Below are 15,701 nucleotides of genomic sequence, written 5' to 3'. Positions count from 1 at the left end.
CACCTGCAATTCACAAAGACCCATCCGCCTTGGAGGACGCAGCTTTTTCGCCAGAATTCCCGCCTGTGTAATGCTTATCTCATTACCAAACGGGTGAAATTGCAGCCCTCTTAGACACCAAACCAGAGCCCACCCCGGCTTTGTGATGTCAAAAGAAGGGCCTGGCCCCCATGTCGAGACCCCCACGCCGAGACCCCTGCACCAACGGCAGGGGATCCAAACTCACCCTCACGAGCTGCTGTGGGAAGGGTCCTCGTGAGTTCTCGGGCACATTGATGGGCGGGATGACCCAGTCCCGTTTTCGCCGCCTCAGTCCGTTGGAGTTCTGGTGCTGGGGCCATGGCAACAACGTGTCCTTCGGAGGTGGAGACGGGTCCAGAGCCATGATCTTCTTCCCCTTCTGTGCCTTTATTTGGAAAGGTAAGAGAAGAGGCAATGAAGCCTGGTTAGGTTTGCACAGAGGAAAACAGGATGTGCTAAGATGATCTGGGGACTGAGAGGGAAGAGCGGGATAATGCTGGGATGGGAGCTAAGTGTTAGGGGAAAAAAATCAAGTGAGATCCCCATGGATACGATGGAAGTGGTTACAAAAGTAAACGGGGAAAAAGAAACCCTAAAGAAAGGAGAAAACAGAGGTGACAATGTCACCAAAAGCGTGGATAGGGCTTCATAAGCCCCCACAAAACTACACAAGAGATCACAAAAGAAAAGGCTAATACGTTTTACTGGAAAACTCTCATTTATGAAAACATACCCAGGAGGCAATTGACACATTTGGAAAACATGATTTATAACAATTTGATGGGAGGTTAATAGTCACTATATAAAGCACTCTTACAAATCAGTAAGAAAATAAAATGGAATCTTGTTTCCTAACAAGAAAGGACATAAATAGATAATTCACAGCAAAACAAATGTAAATGATCAATAAACTTATGAAAAATGCCCACGTCTCCCAGTAATCAAATAATGCATATCAAAGTAACACATCCTTTTTTACCTGCCAAGTTGACAAGACTGAGCAAAGGGAATCTGCAACGCTGGGAGTGTGCTGTGAGGCAGGGAGTGGAGGGTGATGGCTGAGGGTGTGGGACCTGGCGTTAGACAGACCCACGCCTGTGTGTTTGTGCAAAGCTCATGGGATGTGTGCCTTCCTCTCACAGAATCCTGGGCTCTTCTCTTACAGCAGGGAGATGTTGCAATGGCCCTGAATTTAGGGGCTGCTCTGGGAATGACATCAGATGACAATGAGAAAATGTGCGTCCATGCTTGGCATGAGACTCAAGGCCGTGAGGGCCGACGCTGATGCGGCTCCTGCTGTTGCAGCCCCACGGTCACTCAGCACAGCTCTCTGCCTCCCAGTTGCCAGTGACTAGGAAGAACCTCAAAAAGGATGGTCCCTTTTGACCCAATAACTCCACAGCTGGAAATCTATCCCCAGGTAGCTCCAGGTGGACCAAAGTCCTTGTAGACAGATGTTTATTACAAATGTTCTTATATAAGTAAAAACACTAGAGCACAAATCTGAATGTCTGACAGTGAACTCTAAAGGCTGTGTTCCTGTCTTGGAATATTATAGTCATTAAAAGTTTACTCATTTAAGGCTGACATGAAAAAATGGCCACAAAATATTAGTAAGTGGAGAAATAGCACAAAAGCAAATGTACAGCATGAACTGTGTTTTCCTTTTTTGTTTTTGAGATAGAGTCTTGCTCTGTCATTCAGGCTGGATAGAGTCTTGAGTCTTGCTCTAGCACTTAGTGGTGCGATCTCTGCTCACTGCAACCTTCGCCTCCCGGGTTCAAGTGGTTCTCCTGCTTCAGCCTCCTGAGTAGCTGGGATTACAGGAGCCCGCCACCACATCTGGCTAATTTTTGCATTTTTAGTAGGGATGGAGTTTTGTCATGTTGGCCAGGCTGGTCTCAAACTCCCGACCTGGGGTGATCAACCCCACTTGGCCTCCTACATTGCTGGGATTACAGGAGTGAGCCACCACACCTACTGCATTTTTTTAAAGGATAGAAAAAGAGGCCAGGCGCGGTGGCTCATGTCTATAATCTCAGCACTTAGGGAAGCCAAGGCAGCTGGATCACCCAAGGTCAGGAGTTTGAGACCAGCCTGGCCGATATGATGAAACCCCATCTCTACTAAAAATATAAAATTAGCCAGGCATGATAGTGTGCGCCTGTATCCCAGCTGCTTGGGAGGCTGACACAGGAGAATCACTTGAACCCAGGAGGCAGAAGTTGCAGTGAGCCGAGATCATGCCATTGCACTCCAGCTGGGGCAAAAAGAGTAAAACTTCATCTCAAAAAAAAAAAAAAAAAAAAAAAAGAGAGAGCGAGAAAGAAAGAAAAAGAAAAAAGAAATAAGAAATGGAAGAAAATGCACACACTGGTTTCCTTGCTCAGACAGCAGCCAGTGCCTCATAGGTACTGAAAGTCCAATGAGGATGACAGCAGGACTCTGCATCAGGCCCTCCCACCGAAGACATCCCACCTGTTCTACAAGACCTGACCCCAGACAGACAGCACCTTCCTGGGAGCCTGGTCTTTACCTTGGAGATACAACAATTTAGGTGAATCAGCTCTCATCTCTGATGAGAAAGACCAGGTCAATCTCACTGCTGAAAGCAGCTAGAAATAACACCAACATAGCAACAGGAATGATGATAAGAGCTGTGGCATGCACTCAGGTTCCAGGCTCAGGCCAAATGCTGTTCCATGCAGTCTCCCTCTGAATCCTTCCTCTCACCAGTTCAGCGGGGAGCACCGTCATCCATCCCTGCCTTACTACCTCGCAGAGGCCAAGGCAGCCCTGAAGCGCACACAGCCCATTCAACAGAGGTAGGATTTGGATGCCAGGAGTCTGACCCCAAGGCTGGAGCACCCGAAAGTGCCACCCCTCCTTTCTGTGGTCTCTGCCTGTGAACCCCCTTTGCTGGACATGGTGGTCCCAGCTGGGCAGTTGTCCCATGGAAGAGGTGGGGAACCAGGGGAAAAGGGGGTCTGAGAGATGTTTCCTGTACCAGGGATCTGTTCCATAAATCCCAGACTGGGAGAAACAGGGTTGAGCTCTCAGGCTGGTCCCAGGACCAGCAGCTCAGCACCCTGGAGAGCTCCTTAGGAATGCAGGTTCCTAGGTCTTACCCAGGACTTAACTCTGGGGTGTGGCCGCCAACCACGCCTGAGATGTACTGTGGCTGGGGATTGGGGGTCTCCCGGCCCACAGGTGATCAGGGATCCACCTCTGGAGATGGGCGGTGGAAGCATTACTTTTGTTTTTGAGCAGGTCTGCATGAGGGCAGGCCACCTGGACCAATCTCTCCCAGATGAGGGAGAGGGGAGCCTCTGGCACCGCCTCTAGGAGGGGCCCTCTGGCCGTCTGCAGCTCTCCCACATCTCCCAACGGGAGACTGAGGCAGAGCCTGGCTGGTATGCCCCAGCTGGTGGTGCTTCAGAACCAGCAGTGGCTCACCAAGGCCCTCTGAATCTCAGACTCTGAGTTTTAAAGGGTTTCTGTGTGGCCGTTTTTTTAAAAAAACCTTCATCTTCATTTGCTTAGGATGAGCTTGCATGGCGTTAATTTCCCTAGTGTTGTTTAAATAAATTGCACATATTTGCTACTATTTTAAAGCTGTGAGACAAATGTAATAACAAAATCTGGTGAAAATGCCAGACCTGCACGGGCTTCTGCCTGGAAGATGCACTGCTTCCCTGGAAAAAAACATCAACCACAATTAGCGCTTACCCTGGTGAAACAAGAGTGTTCTTTTGAGCATGCAGTCATCTTGGGCCCATTCAGAATACATCACATAAACACGAATGCATCATTATACTCATTAAAAATAATGCTTCCAGTTGCTCTTAAAAATATTTTCTAACAGACGACACCTGCTGATTTTCCCTGGTGCATGACTTTCTTCCGTATTTCTGAGTGAGTGAAGACTGAGCATTGGGGAATGGCTTGAAGGTGACCTCTACTCCACCATTTAGAGAAACTAGATAGTATGCATGCACACGTGTAGACAGGCGCTATGCACACATGTATGCATGCATGTATGCACGTGCATGTAGAGATACGTATTAATGCACACACACCAAGTATGTGCAGATGTGTGGGTGTGTGAATACATGTACATACATGCACATAGGCATATGTATGAATACATGTGTGTTTATGCATTCTACACATGCACAGCTATGCATATGCTTGTGTGTGTCTGTGTATCTCTGTGTTTGTGTATAGAGCACATCACAACTTTCTCAAAACCAACAGTCCAGCAGCACCATAACTTGGCCACACCCACTCCCTGCATCCTGACAGTTTAGCGCAAGCTAGAAGGCCTGTAACTGGTAGGGTCCAGGAGGGTCCTGGTGGCTGAGCTGATCTTTGGGTCCAGTCAAGCTCATGCCTGCAGATCTGCAGGATCAGGAGCACCAAGGAAGCTGCCACCTCCACTTCCATCCACTCATGGATGCGTGGGCAGATGTATGAGGGGGCAGCTTCCCGGAGCTGCCAGCAGCCTGCAGGATGGCTCCTGAGGATGTTTCACGGAGCCCTCCCTGGCAGGATGGGATCTGGACCGGGGTCCCACTTTCATCTCCCATTAGTGTTTCCTGGCCTGGAAACTGGCCTGATTGTCCATGTGAGGCCAGGTGCCCTGGGCTGCAGTGTCCCATACCCACTCCTCTTCCTCATGTGTTTGACTCTGCCCTGCCTTAGTCCCTCTGGGCTCCTTCAAAGCCCTGCTTACAGGGCACTGGGCAGGAGTGCCCCAAAGCACCCATTCTAGTCTCCACCCTGCAGGGGCTCGGCTAACCTACCGGGTGCTGGGGACTGGACATCCACCTCCACTGCCCCCAGGCCCTGCTTCCACCCCTCTCTCTGCCCTGATAGCCACTCACTTTATGTGGAGCAAACTCAGCGGACAGACTGAGACCACCACATCCACACACACTAACCCACCCCACCCTTAAGCCCCAGGAGACGACAAAGCAAATGGCCCTCAACCTGGCCCCTGCATGCTCATGTGGGGGCTGGGGTGCAGCCCTGACCATGGGGTTGCCTCCTGAGTCCTGCATGGGCTCTGGCCCCGCCCACATGGCTTCCCAGGCACCATCTCATTAGTCCTCAGGGCAGCCCACAGAGGACATCAAGCTTAAGGGGTGAAGTCCCGCTCAAGCTTGGAAGGCCAGGACTGGAGCCCACACTGTCTGACCTGTGGCCCACCATCCTGATGGGCCCATCCTACCACCTCCCACGGGGCCCACGATTAGCACGGAGTCAGAATCAAGCAGGAGGTTCATACTGGCACAAAGTCGCACACAATCAGTTCACTGGGGAGTTAGGGGCAGAAATGCCCATGGTGGGTATTATACCTCAGTCAGGGCACTGAAGGGTGAATAGGAGTTTGCCAGGCAGGATGGGCCCGAAAGGGGGCATGGACAGTGCCACAGGACAGTGTGGATTCCTTGGAAACCAGGCAGTTACCACCATTATTTGGGGCCTGGAAGGACAGGAGGGTGGGGGCACCCAGCATCTGCCAGCGCTCTGCCCCACCCATACTTTCCTCCCAGGACCCAATACCAGAGGTGCGGGGGTGGGCCTGAGGGTCCAGTGGGCCAATCAGAGCCCAGCATCCCACCCCCCACCCCGGCCAGGTGACTGCTCCAGGGAGGACAGGTGACCCCAGCAGGGGACTTTGCCAGGGCTGCGGGAAGGGGTGGGCTCTCCTCTCTGGATGAGGGTTCCAGATAGGCAGAGTGGGAGCCCTGGCTGTCCCCTCACCCCAACAGGGACCTGGGACTTTGGGCCTGGCCTCCAGGCCACTGGAATAAGTCCCTACCTGCCCCTTCCTGACTCTTAGCCCCAGTCTTGCTGTTCCTGAAATGCACCATGAACAGGCTGGTCCCTGCCAGTTCAGGCTCCTCAGAGTCTGTTTACATTCAGCCTCCTTGGGCTGGACAGCAACCTGGAGACACGGACCTCCTCTTTCTCCTCTTCCCCACTCTCCTTACCCCCAATGGCTGCTCTGCTGCAGCTGAGCTGAGAGCCCAGCCTGTCTGTTTGCAGATGGCATCTGTGAGCCCTGCACCCTGTGGCTTGGTGGCTTCTGTTGCCTTTCCTGGGATGGACCCCAGGGCGAGCCTCTGGCCTCAGTGGCATGTGCAGCCATTGGCTGACTGGGGATGGCAGTCCACAGGTCACACAGAGCTCAGGGGTAGAGAGAGTCTGCAGTCTGGGGCATCGTCAGAGCCCAGAGCAGTGTGCCCCAGATGCCTGGTAAACAGTGCCACCACTCCTGACTCTTGCTTACATGAGGCTGTGGGAGGCGCACTCTTGGGACCCCTTCAAGCCCTGAGCAGCCAGGCATGGTGGCAGAGGAGCTTGTCCAGGGCACTAGGTTCCAAGGTCAGAGCCCACCTGCCCAGTGCTGAGTGGGGACAGGGCCATTTCTCCCAGGGACAGATGAAGAGTGTGGGAGCCTGAGGCCCGCAGGGATGTGTGTCCAAGGTGCAGACGACTCTAAAGCTGCCTGCTTCTTAATCAGCCTTTATTTACAAAGCATCTCATTTCAGACTGCCTCTCCCCCCAGAGCCCTAATCAACTGTGCTTCCCATGGATGAATTCTGCTGATCCTGCTCTAAAACGGCAATTTACGGAGGCAGCAGTGGCAGGAGGCCCCAGGGACGGGTCCTAGGGCTGGGACCCGGGACCTGCATGAGGCTCCACTCTCCCTGGGCCTCGGCTCCCTGCCGATAGGAGAGGCTGGCACTGGGACTACCTGGGCGCCTGGGGTGTGGGCAGTATTGGGGGCAGGAGTGATGTTGGAAGCCAAAGGCTGGGGCACCTTGGGGAGTGGAAGCTTCACTTCACGTCTGGGGAGGAAGGTGCCACGAAACTGCCACTGAGTGGGGCGGATGCGCGACAGGGTCCCACGCTAAGTGGACTTGGCTTTTTAAGGATGAAAGACAGTCTGGGCTCCAGCGGGCTGCCTGGCGGCCCTGTGCGGAGGTGTGTCCCACTCTGCCTATGGCTTGAGGCGTCTGGGTGGTCTCGTGGTCTTTATGGATGAACTCTCCTCTGGCCCCGGGTCTCTCTGTGCAGGCTTCCTGCACCAATCTCGAGTGCAGGCATCTTCTCTCCTCCCAGGGATCCAGTGACAAATCCCTCACCCTCAAGAACACATGAGTCAGGGGAAGTGATGGGAGGTAAATGAACTTAAGAGGACAAAAGGAAGCCATGCAGACAGACAGCTTCTGTTCCACTGGAAGTCCATGGTCCCGGGTTCGTGGGCCAGGTGCATGTTGAGAAAACCACACTGTAGCCCCCACGCCCACACCTGCATGCTGCAGTGGCCTGAGTCCTCCCAAGGGCTGGATTCTGCCCTGCCGGTTTCTCAGGGCCACATGGTTTAATTTTCTTAAGCTCTGGGCAGCCCTGCTCCGTGCCCGGGTCTTGCTCTCCTTGTAAGAGAATTGCTCTCTGTATGATGAGGCTGTAACTGGTTGTGACTGTGAGGTGAGGTCCCCAGGGACAACTCAAGGCTGGCAAAAAGCGGGTCATTTCCCTCCCTCATTGCTCGCAAGTGATACACGAAGAATGCAAAACAACCCTGGGGCAGGCTTTACAGTGTCCCCTTTTCCTGTTTTTTGAAAAAGAAAGTGTCCAGGAAAGAATACAATAATATGTACCCTCAACCTACATGCAAAAAGCTATCAGTTGTCATATTTTTTTTTATTCTCAAATCCACCCATTTGTTAGGAGCCTGGAATTAGGAAGAGCCAAGGAAAAACCCTGGCTTTTAAGTGAAGGGACAGATGCTAACACACTCAGGCAAAGCCACATGGGGGAGGCTGGCCACCAAGACCTTGCTTCATTCAGAAAATCTCGGAGCACCTTTTGTGGAAGAAGGGGGGTCTTTCCCCACAATCTCGGTCTGATGGGGGCAGGTGAGCTGGCTCGCAGGTGGATGGTGAGCAATTTTTTAACATTTCCTTGTGGTAGAAATGCAGATGGTGGGTCCTACTCCAGACCTTCTGAATGCATCGCATGAGGCTCTCTGCAGGACGGACAAGCCGCCTGGACATCCTGAACTGAGCACTCGCTCTGCAGTGCTGTGGCCATCATGTGAAAATGCCTCCCAGAGGCACAGACACCAGAGAAGTCCTCTTGGATAGATGGGCCGAGATGGGATGGGCGTGATCAAAACCCCAGTGTGGCAGATGGAACAGGGAGCAGGGCCTGGGTCCCCCGAGCACAGATTATTCTTGTGGGGGCCTGATGCTCCCACCAGGTTCAGTGAGGAAGAGCGAGTATCCCTATTCCTAGTCGATGTCATTACCCTTGAGAGACGGCATGAACATGGAAATTACTTCAAATTCCTAACACCAGATCCGTAGTACGTGTCTAAGGAAGGCTGGGAGCCCTGACCCTTGGCGTCAGGTCACGGATGGCAGTGGTGGCATCCCTCACTTGCCATCCCGCCCAGTGGGCAGGTCCTGCACTGACCCTGCTGGACACTTCCTTAGCATCTGATGTTCCCCATGATGTTGAGAAAATGGCATGGGCACAAATCCATCTGATTCAATGAAAGAGATTTATGGGAACATTTCCAAATCAGTTTCTGGTGGGACATGACCTCGGTCACTGTACCAGTTGTTGCCATGGTCAAGGTGCTCTGTGTCAGCTTGATGGGTTACATCTGCCCCCCTCCGGGAAAGGTGTAACCGCTGGGTCCCACTACCCAAGAAAGTGGCTCTTTGGGGAGGTTCTCACGCCAGTGGATTTCTCTGATGGGCAGCACAGCCCTGTGAACCCATAATCCTGAGAGACAAGCTTCTGTAGCCACAGAGCTTGGGGGTCTGATATCCATAAGCACATAAACTAGACCCATTGTCAAACAATGGGGAGGGGACACAGAGGGGACTGTGCTTCTTCACTTCCCTGAGTTTGCTGCCTCTCCTGGTCTTCCAGGCTGGACAGAGTGCAGCGGAAGCTATTCCACCAAGGAAGAAAAGGATATTTGCAACAGCCCTGAGCTGGAGATCCTGCTGGCTCCCCTCCCCACACCCCTGTGAGTCATGTGGTGGGAAAACAGAAAACAGAGTCTCCTCTTCTGTGAAGATAAAAATAGAGGTGACAAATGTCTCCAGAAGTAGAAATCTGGGTGAATGGTGGGTTTTCATCATCACTGGAGAATTGAGCTCAGAGAGCAGAGCTTTCTTCACAATGGGGATGCTGGCCAGTCCCGCTGTCTGGTCACGTCAGGCATAAGACGCATCTAATTTGTAGATTTTGTTTCCAACATGCCTTATGATGGTGTAGAATGGTGATGGGCACAGACCAGATCTCGGGGGTTCCACTAGTGAGTGCCTATGAAATGCTCTCACTCTGACTTGGGAAGTCCACCACCTGTGGACTGGATGGCTGAGGGAAACAGTGCAGGGGAGCTCCTGCCTTCTGTCCTATCCCCACAGCAGAGCCAGCTGGGCCCTGGGGCGGCCTTGAGGCTGGACTGGCTGCACAGGCAAAGCGTTGCAGCTCTTCCCTGCCCCCAGCCCTCTAACATAGCCCTGCTGTGCAGAGCTGTCGGCATGGCTGAGTGGCATGGTGTGTGAGGATGCTCCATGCATGGAGCTTCCTGTGAGAGGGAAAGTGCCCGTCTGGGAATGCAGGGAGAATAGCACTCTCAGGATGGAAGGTTCTGGGAGCTCTGAAACCCTGTGTAGGTCCCGGAGCGCTGCTGAGGCCACAGAGTCTTCTGCATGTTATCCACTAACAGGATCAGTGCTCACCCCTCTGTGCGCTGCTGTCCCAGCCACCCAGCACCTCTGTCCCCAAAGCCACTGGCCTTTGACTTGGTCTGGCCTCAGGCTCCTGGGTGCTGGCAGCTTCTCATGTGACAGTGACCACAGACCCAGGCATCATCTCAGTGCATTTCCGGCTCTTGTTTTACTGAACACTCTAATGTTTGGGTAAATACATGGCTGATCCCAGCCACACACATACCACGTCTTAGAGTCTAGTGCTCCACGACCATCGATGGCACAGGAGTCTGTCGTTGAAATGAACATCTCGGGAAGGACCGGCCATGTCCGCATTATGAACGTGCATTGCTGTGTTGGAACAGGGAGGAGAATACGATTTCTTCTCCAAATATCAATGCTATTTATGGCTCTTCTCAGACGGTCTGATTTGCAGTCTTCCTGTTCTTACTGCTTCCTGAGAGCTTTGGGTTAAACATGCTTCAAAAGGAAACAATGTGGGCTCCTGGCCAAATGTCAAACCCAGTATGGATATTTACTGAGGATAATTAGATTTCTTTTAAAAAGGGGGTGCACTAAAATCTACACAGAGTTCATTCCTCTGCCTCCTGTTTCCTTTTCAGTGTACCTGTGAGAAAGGGTCCATTTTGCTTCCCCGAAAACGTGTATATTTAAAATATTTAACTAGGATACTGTCTGCAGCCTTCTAGCTGGTTTCCATGGTAGCTAAGAATGGACGGAATAAAATGGTGTTTAACAAACACAAACTAAAACCACAGAACGATACCTACACTCTCTCACACACAGAACATGTGAGCCATTCTAAGTCGGCATTTGCACGAGTTTGGTTCCGGAAAGGCACTCAACAGAACGATACCTACACTCTCTCACACACAGAACATGTGAGCCATTCTATGTTGGCATTTGCATGAGTTTGGTTCCAGAAAGGCACTTAGGGGATTTTTTGGTTACCTCAATGACACCAGTGGGGGCTGAACATGCTCTCCCTGCCCCACGAGCACCATGGAATTTCTTACTTCTCATCTCTCATAAGAAGGGGAGATCATTTTGAAAATTCCCACAGAAATGATGCAAAGAAAGGTTTCCTGAACACAGTTGGGCGGTTATTTCTGCGCTGTGTCTGTTTGGAAGGAAAGCCTTAGCGGGAGGCGCAGCGAGGTCTCGGCTCTTTGCGCCCAGGATGGAGGAGGGGCGGGGAGCCAGCGCCTTCATTTTTACCTGGGAGGGTCCACTACTTGCCCAGTGTCATGCTGCTGTTCTCTGGAGGCCGGCTGGAACTCGGGCCATGCCCTGGAGCCTGGGCTCTCAGCCCTCACCTTCCTCCTCTCCAGGACACAGAGGATGGAGGATCGCCCAGCATGCTGTGGTCCTGGGACCCCTCTCCCTGCCACCCTGCACCTGTGTGCAAAGCCGGTGCCTGCGCTGTGACCTCTGAGGGCCTGGGCCATCCTGGGGGAGACAGTTTAGACTAGGTTCTTTAGGCAACTTGTCACAATTACCATCACCCTGTGGAGGGGTTTCACCTTGTTCCTAATTAGCATCACAAACACCATGTTTCTCTGGGTGAAGATTTCAAAGCTGCCCACCCTTTAGCCTGCCTCCCACCAAAAGCGAAAACACAGAAAGATGAGGAATTGTGGCTGACAAGAGAGCACGTGGCATCTGTGTTCCAATGGCAGCCTCTTTAAGGGTGTTGAGAAGCACTGTCATCTAGAAGAAGAAAGAAAGTTCCAGAATGTTCTGGTACAAAGAGACCTGGACAAGCCACCAAGCTTGTGACCTCGGTCCTTGGGCTTCAGACCAGGTTTCCCATCCTCGGCATTCCTGACACTTTGGGCTGAATCCTACTGTGTTTTGGGGCATCCTGGGCACCGCAGGGTGCTGAGCCGCATGCCCGGCCTCCACCCCCTCCATGCTGGGGGCAACCCCCACTGCAGTGACAATCACAGGCGCCTCAGGTCTCGCCAAGCACCCTGGTTGAGAACAACTTACTCTAGAGAATCAGGAAAATTGTGTTTAGTTAGAAATACCTTAAACAAGATTACCCTCCAGTTTACAGAAAAATAAATTCATAGTAAAAAAAAAATTGAATTAAATTAGCAAGTTAAGGGGAAATGTATTACTTCTTTCCAGAGTCGTTAGGGTGGAACTGAATGAAATCGTTCACGTGGTGTCAATCAGTGAGAAAGATGGTCTGTGCCATCAGTGTATGAGATTTGGGAAGGCTTTGGTGAAGACCACGGTGAAGGCTTCAACCAGAGCCCTGGTGCCCAGACCCTCAGTGACATGCCCTCTGCAGAGCCCCCGGGACCTCTGGCTTCATGGATCTTTCGTCTACCACGTGGTGCCAAGCGCCCGAGGGAAGGGCTCCGGCCACATCACATGCCCAGGCGCGCGCATTTCTGGCTCCTAGGCACCTGCTCTTGCTGGGAATCTTTCTGTCAGCTACAAAAGTGTGTCCATGACCCCTTTGCCGTTGTTGTCACAAAATCCTTCCCCAGAACCACAGATGATTTTATTTTTAACCAAATATTAAATGAGAGCTATAGCCTTGGAAGGAAACACAAATGTTGGTCTGAGAAGTCTGCCTTCAGTTTCATTTTGATCACCTGCAGGAGAGCAGCTCTGGGCCCTCATACCTCTGCTTGGCGGGCTCTGAACAGGCTCCCCAGGGTGTGCACATATACGTGTGTGTGCGCACAGATGCACAAACATGCACATGTGTGCACACATACCTTATCCCATATGCAAATCACACATGTGCATATACATGCACTCATACCCGTGCATACCCATGTACATGTGCACTCACACACGTGTACACCAATGCACACACACGTGCACACACACAGCAGCTCTAGTCAAGAGCTAATGGCCCAAGTAGAACTTGATTGTGCTAGCAGCTGAGACACTGCAGGGCCCATGTGCCTGCCCCTACACCGCGCCTGTGTGCTCTCCCAGCTCCCAGCCCACACAGGCGTGCAGGAAAGGTGGGCAGGTGGGCTCGTCCCCTGTCAGGAGGCCAAGGCTTGGACTGACTGGCCCAGAGAGACATGGAGCTGGGGTGGTGGCCATAGCTCAGGGGGACCATCATTGTATATGGGCCTCGGTGCCACTTGCAGTCCTGAGGTCATGCCCTCAGGACACTTCATGGACATCATGGTCCTGACTTTGCAGGTGGATGAGAGATGTCTTTGGCTGGGAGGCTGGCAGGGGGAGATTTGCCCCAGGGCTCACTCTCAGTGTCCCTCTGCCCCTAACTCCTTGTGGGAAAGCCCTTGAGCCCCTGATTGCATCAGGACAGACGGCAAATGAGTCAAGCATGCAGAATGTACAGCACCATCCACTGCACCACACACGGGCAGGGTCTAGGGCCGGTGGCGGAGCACACATCCCACAGTGGTGCACTGAGCAACCACATTGTGACCAGGGCTGGCCTGGCTTGGGTCTTTGCAACTGCTGTTCCCTCTGTCTGGAATGTTTTTCCCATGAGAATTTTTTCCCTGCTGGCTTATCCCCATACATCATGTCTCAACTCGGATGTCAGCATCCTACACCCCTGGATGAAACAGCTCCTTCATGCTCTGTCCACCTGTCCTGGGGCTGGGTACCCCTCGGCTGATGCTGAATGCATTTGCACAGCATATGCCAGAACGCGGCTGCCGCATAAATACCTGGCCTCCTGCCCCGAGAGGAGGTAAGCTCGGTGAGGGCAGGAACCGTGTAGCAGTGCCCTCAGTCATGTCCCCAAGTCTTAGAGCTGCCACACAGCAGCACCAGGACACACGAATACCCAGCATCACTCTTGGAGTGAACAAAGGCCGTGACCTCCAGATCTTCCTGGCCCATGGGACTCCAAGGTCCCCAGAGGCATTGCCACCACTCAGGTCCAGTCCTGTGGCCATGCTCCTGGGGGAGAAGATGAAACAGAGTGTGTACCACCTGCTCCTCCCTCCACGGCTCACGTGACAAGAGCCTCTCTGCCTGCACTGCCAGCTTTTATCCCCCTCCCTCCACACAGTGGCAAGAATCTTCACCAAGCCACCTTTAGGGTCACCATGGGTTTATCCCCTTTAGATCTTCCTGGGACAGTGCCCCTGGTAGCATCTGCACTGAGGTTTGCCCTTCTTCCACCAGAACTGGCCTGGGGAAAATAACCAATAACTCACCATATTTTGCTCCCTAGGGGGCTTCCCTGCCTGGTCCTGGGGAGTTTGGGGTTGTCCCTGCAGCTGACTGCCCCTGGGGCCCTGGGCACCCCTCCACGTATAGGTGAAGGGCTGGCCCAGATATCGTTCAAGGCCGTTTACAGCCTGAAAACACCAGCTAAGTTTGAACTTTTCAGCTCTGGAAGAAGCGAGACCAGTGCCAGTAGTCACTCCCATCCTTCACCCCCTTGAAGAGTTACAAGCTGCAGTTCCTTTGGGGTACACTGGACACCCACGAAACCTAATACTGACAGCCCACCACCCTCAAAACTCCAGCCCCCGGAGGGGTTTTGGGAGGCTCTGTGTTCTGATGCGGAGAAACATGCGTGGAGACACCAACACACGCTCTGCCCGACCCAGGGGCCACTGAATCTGCGCCTGAGCAGCCAGACCTCTGTGTGACAGTGTCTAAACTTGCAGGAGCGCGGAGGTTATTCACACTTATTAAAATAGCACGTCATCTTCAAAACAAAGCCAGGACTATGGAAAGGCTGCCTACGAGTTTGCCAACAGTACTGTTGCTGTTTTTCAGCCCCATTGAGGGCCATCTTTTGGAGAAGAATAATGAGCCGCTTTGTTACAGAGACGTGAGCCTCAAACTTGGAGCCACACCTCAGGACCTTCTGGTTGCCTTCCCAAGGCAGACATGCCTTCTGCAGAAACAGCTGATGTGGAGAGCCCTGGGGGACTGTCCCCTCACTGCCCTGATGTCCCGTGACACCCTTTAGTGAAAGCCCTCAAAAGCTCAGGCGTCCAGGTTCAGACGCGGGCCAGCCGGCCCTGGGGAACTCGTGGAGGAGGCAGTCTGTGGATGTTTCCGCAGTGCCAGCCTCACTTACAAGGCCTCCACTCTTAGGCTGAAGGGCAAGAAGTGACTTACCCCCAGGCCTCTCTAGGAGATGGGGGGAGGAACCAGGGGATGAGGGAGGGACCAGGGGATGGGGTGATGGGCCAGGGGGATGGGGGGATGGGGAGATGGACCATGTGAGTAGTGGGGGACAGGCCTGTGTGGAAGAGAGTTCACCTGGCCTAGGCTCTCCTGGTCTCCCTGAGCCAGTGGACGTGTGCCTGGCCCCTGCTTCAGCCTTTGTGAATGCTATATATGCGGTGTATGTGGTGTGTAGTGTGGGCTGTGTGTGTATGTGTATATGTATGGTGTGTATGTGTGGTGTGTGCAGTGTGTATTTGTGCACGCATGGTGTATGTATGTGTGGTGTGTAGTGTGTGCCATGTATGTGCATATGTATGGTGTATGTATGTGTGGTGTGTGTGGTATGTGGTGTATGTGTCTACATATGTTGTGCATGTGTGGTGTGTAGTGTGCGCCATGTATATGTATATGTATGGTGTATGTATGTGTGGTGTGTGCCATGTGTGTATGTGTGTACGTATATTGTGTATATGTGGTGTGTGTGTTATGTAGCATGCGCAGTGTGTGTGGTATATGCATGCAATTCACGTGTGTGGTATGAAATGCACTGTGTATGGTATATATGATGTGTTGGGCATGTGTGGCATGCACTGTGTGTGGTATGTGGGGTGTGTGCGGCATGCACTGTGTATATGGTGTGTGTGTGGTGTGTACAGGGCATATGTGTGTGTGTGTGGCATGCACTATGCATGTGATGTAATGAGGTGGTGTGTGTGTGATGTGCACTGTGTGTGGGGTGTGTGTGTGCAGGGCCTGTATGTGTAGTGTGTG

The 15,701-nt window shown here is 52.6% G+C and overlaps 1 protein-coding gene across 2 annotated transcripts in view; it reads right to left on the bottom strand.

Annotated features, from left to right (window-relative positions):
- The window catches only part of CDH4 (cadherin 4), a 667,678-nt gene that overhangs the window by 164,100 nt on the left and 487,877 nt on the right, over nt 1-15,701 (bottom strand). For both annotated transcript variants that reach the window (XM_035299088.3, XM_035299089.3), the window contains one exon: nt 227-406. In XM_035299088.3, the coding sequence (XP_035154979.1) occupies nt 227-406 (180 nt within the window). The remainder of the gene's footprint in view (nt 1-226; nt 407-15,701) is intronic.

Source organism: Callithrix jacchus, chromosome 5 (assembly GCF_049354715.1).
Source record: "Callithrix jacchus isolate 240 chromosome 5, calJac240_pri, whole genome shotgun sequence".
NCBI classification, from domain to species: Eukaryota; Metazoa; Chordata; class Mammalia; order Primates; family Cebidae; genus Callithrix; species Callithrix jacchus.
This window is presented reverse-complemented; position numbering and strand designations above follow the sequence as displayed.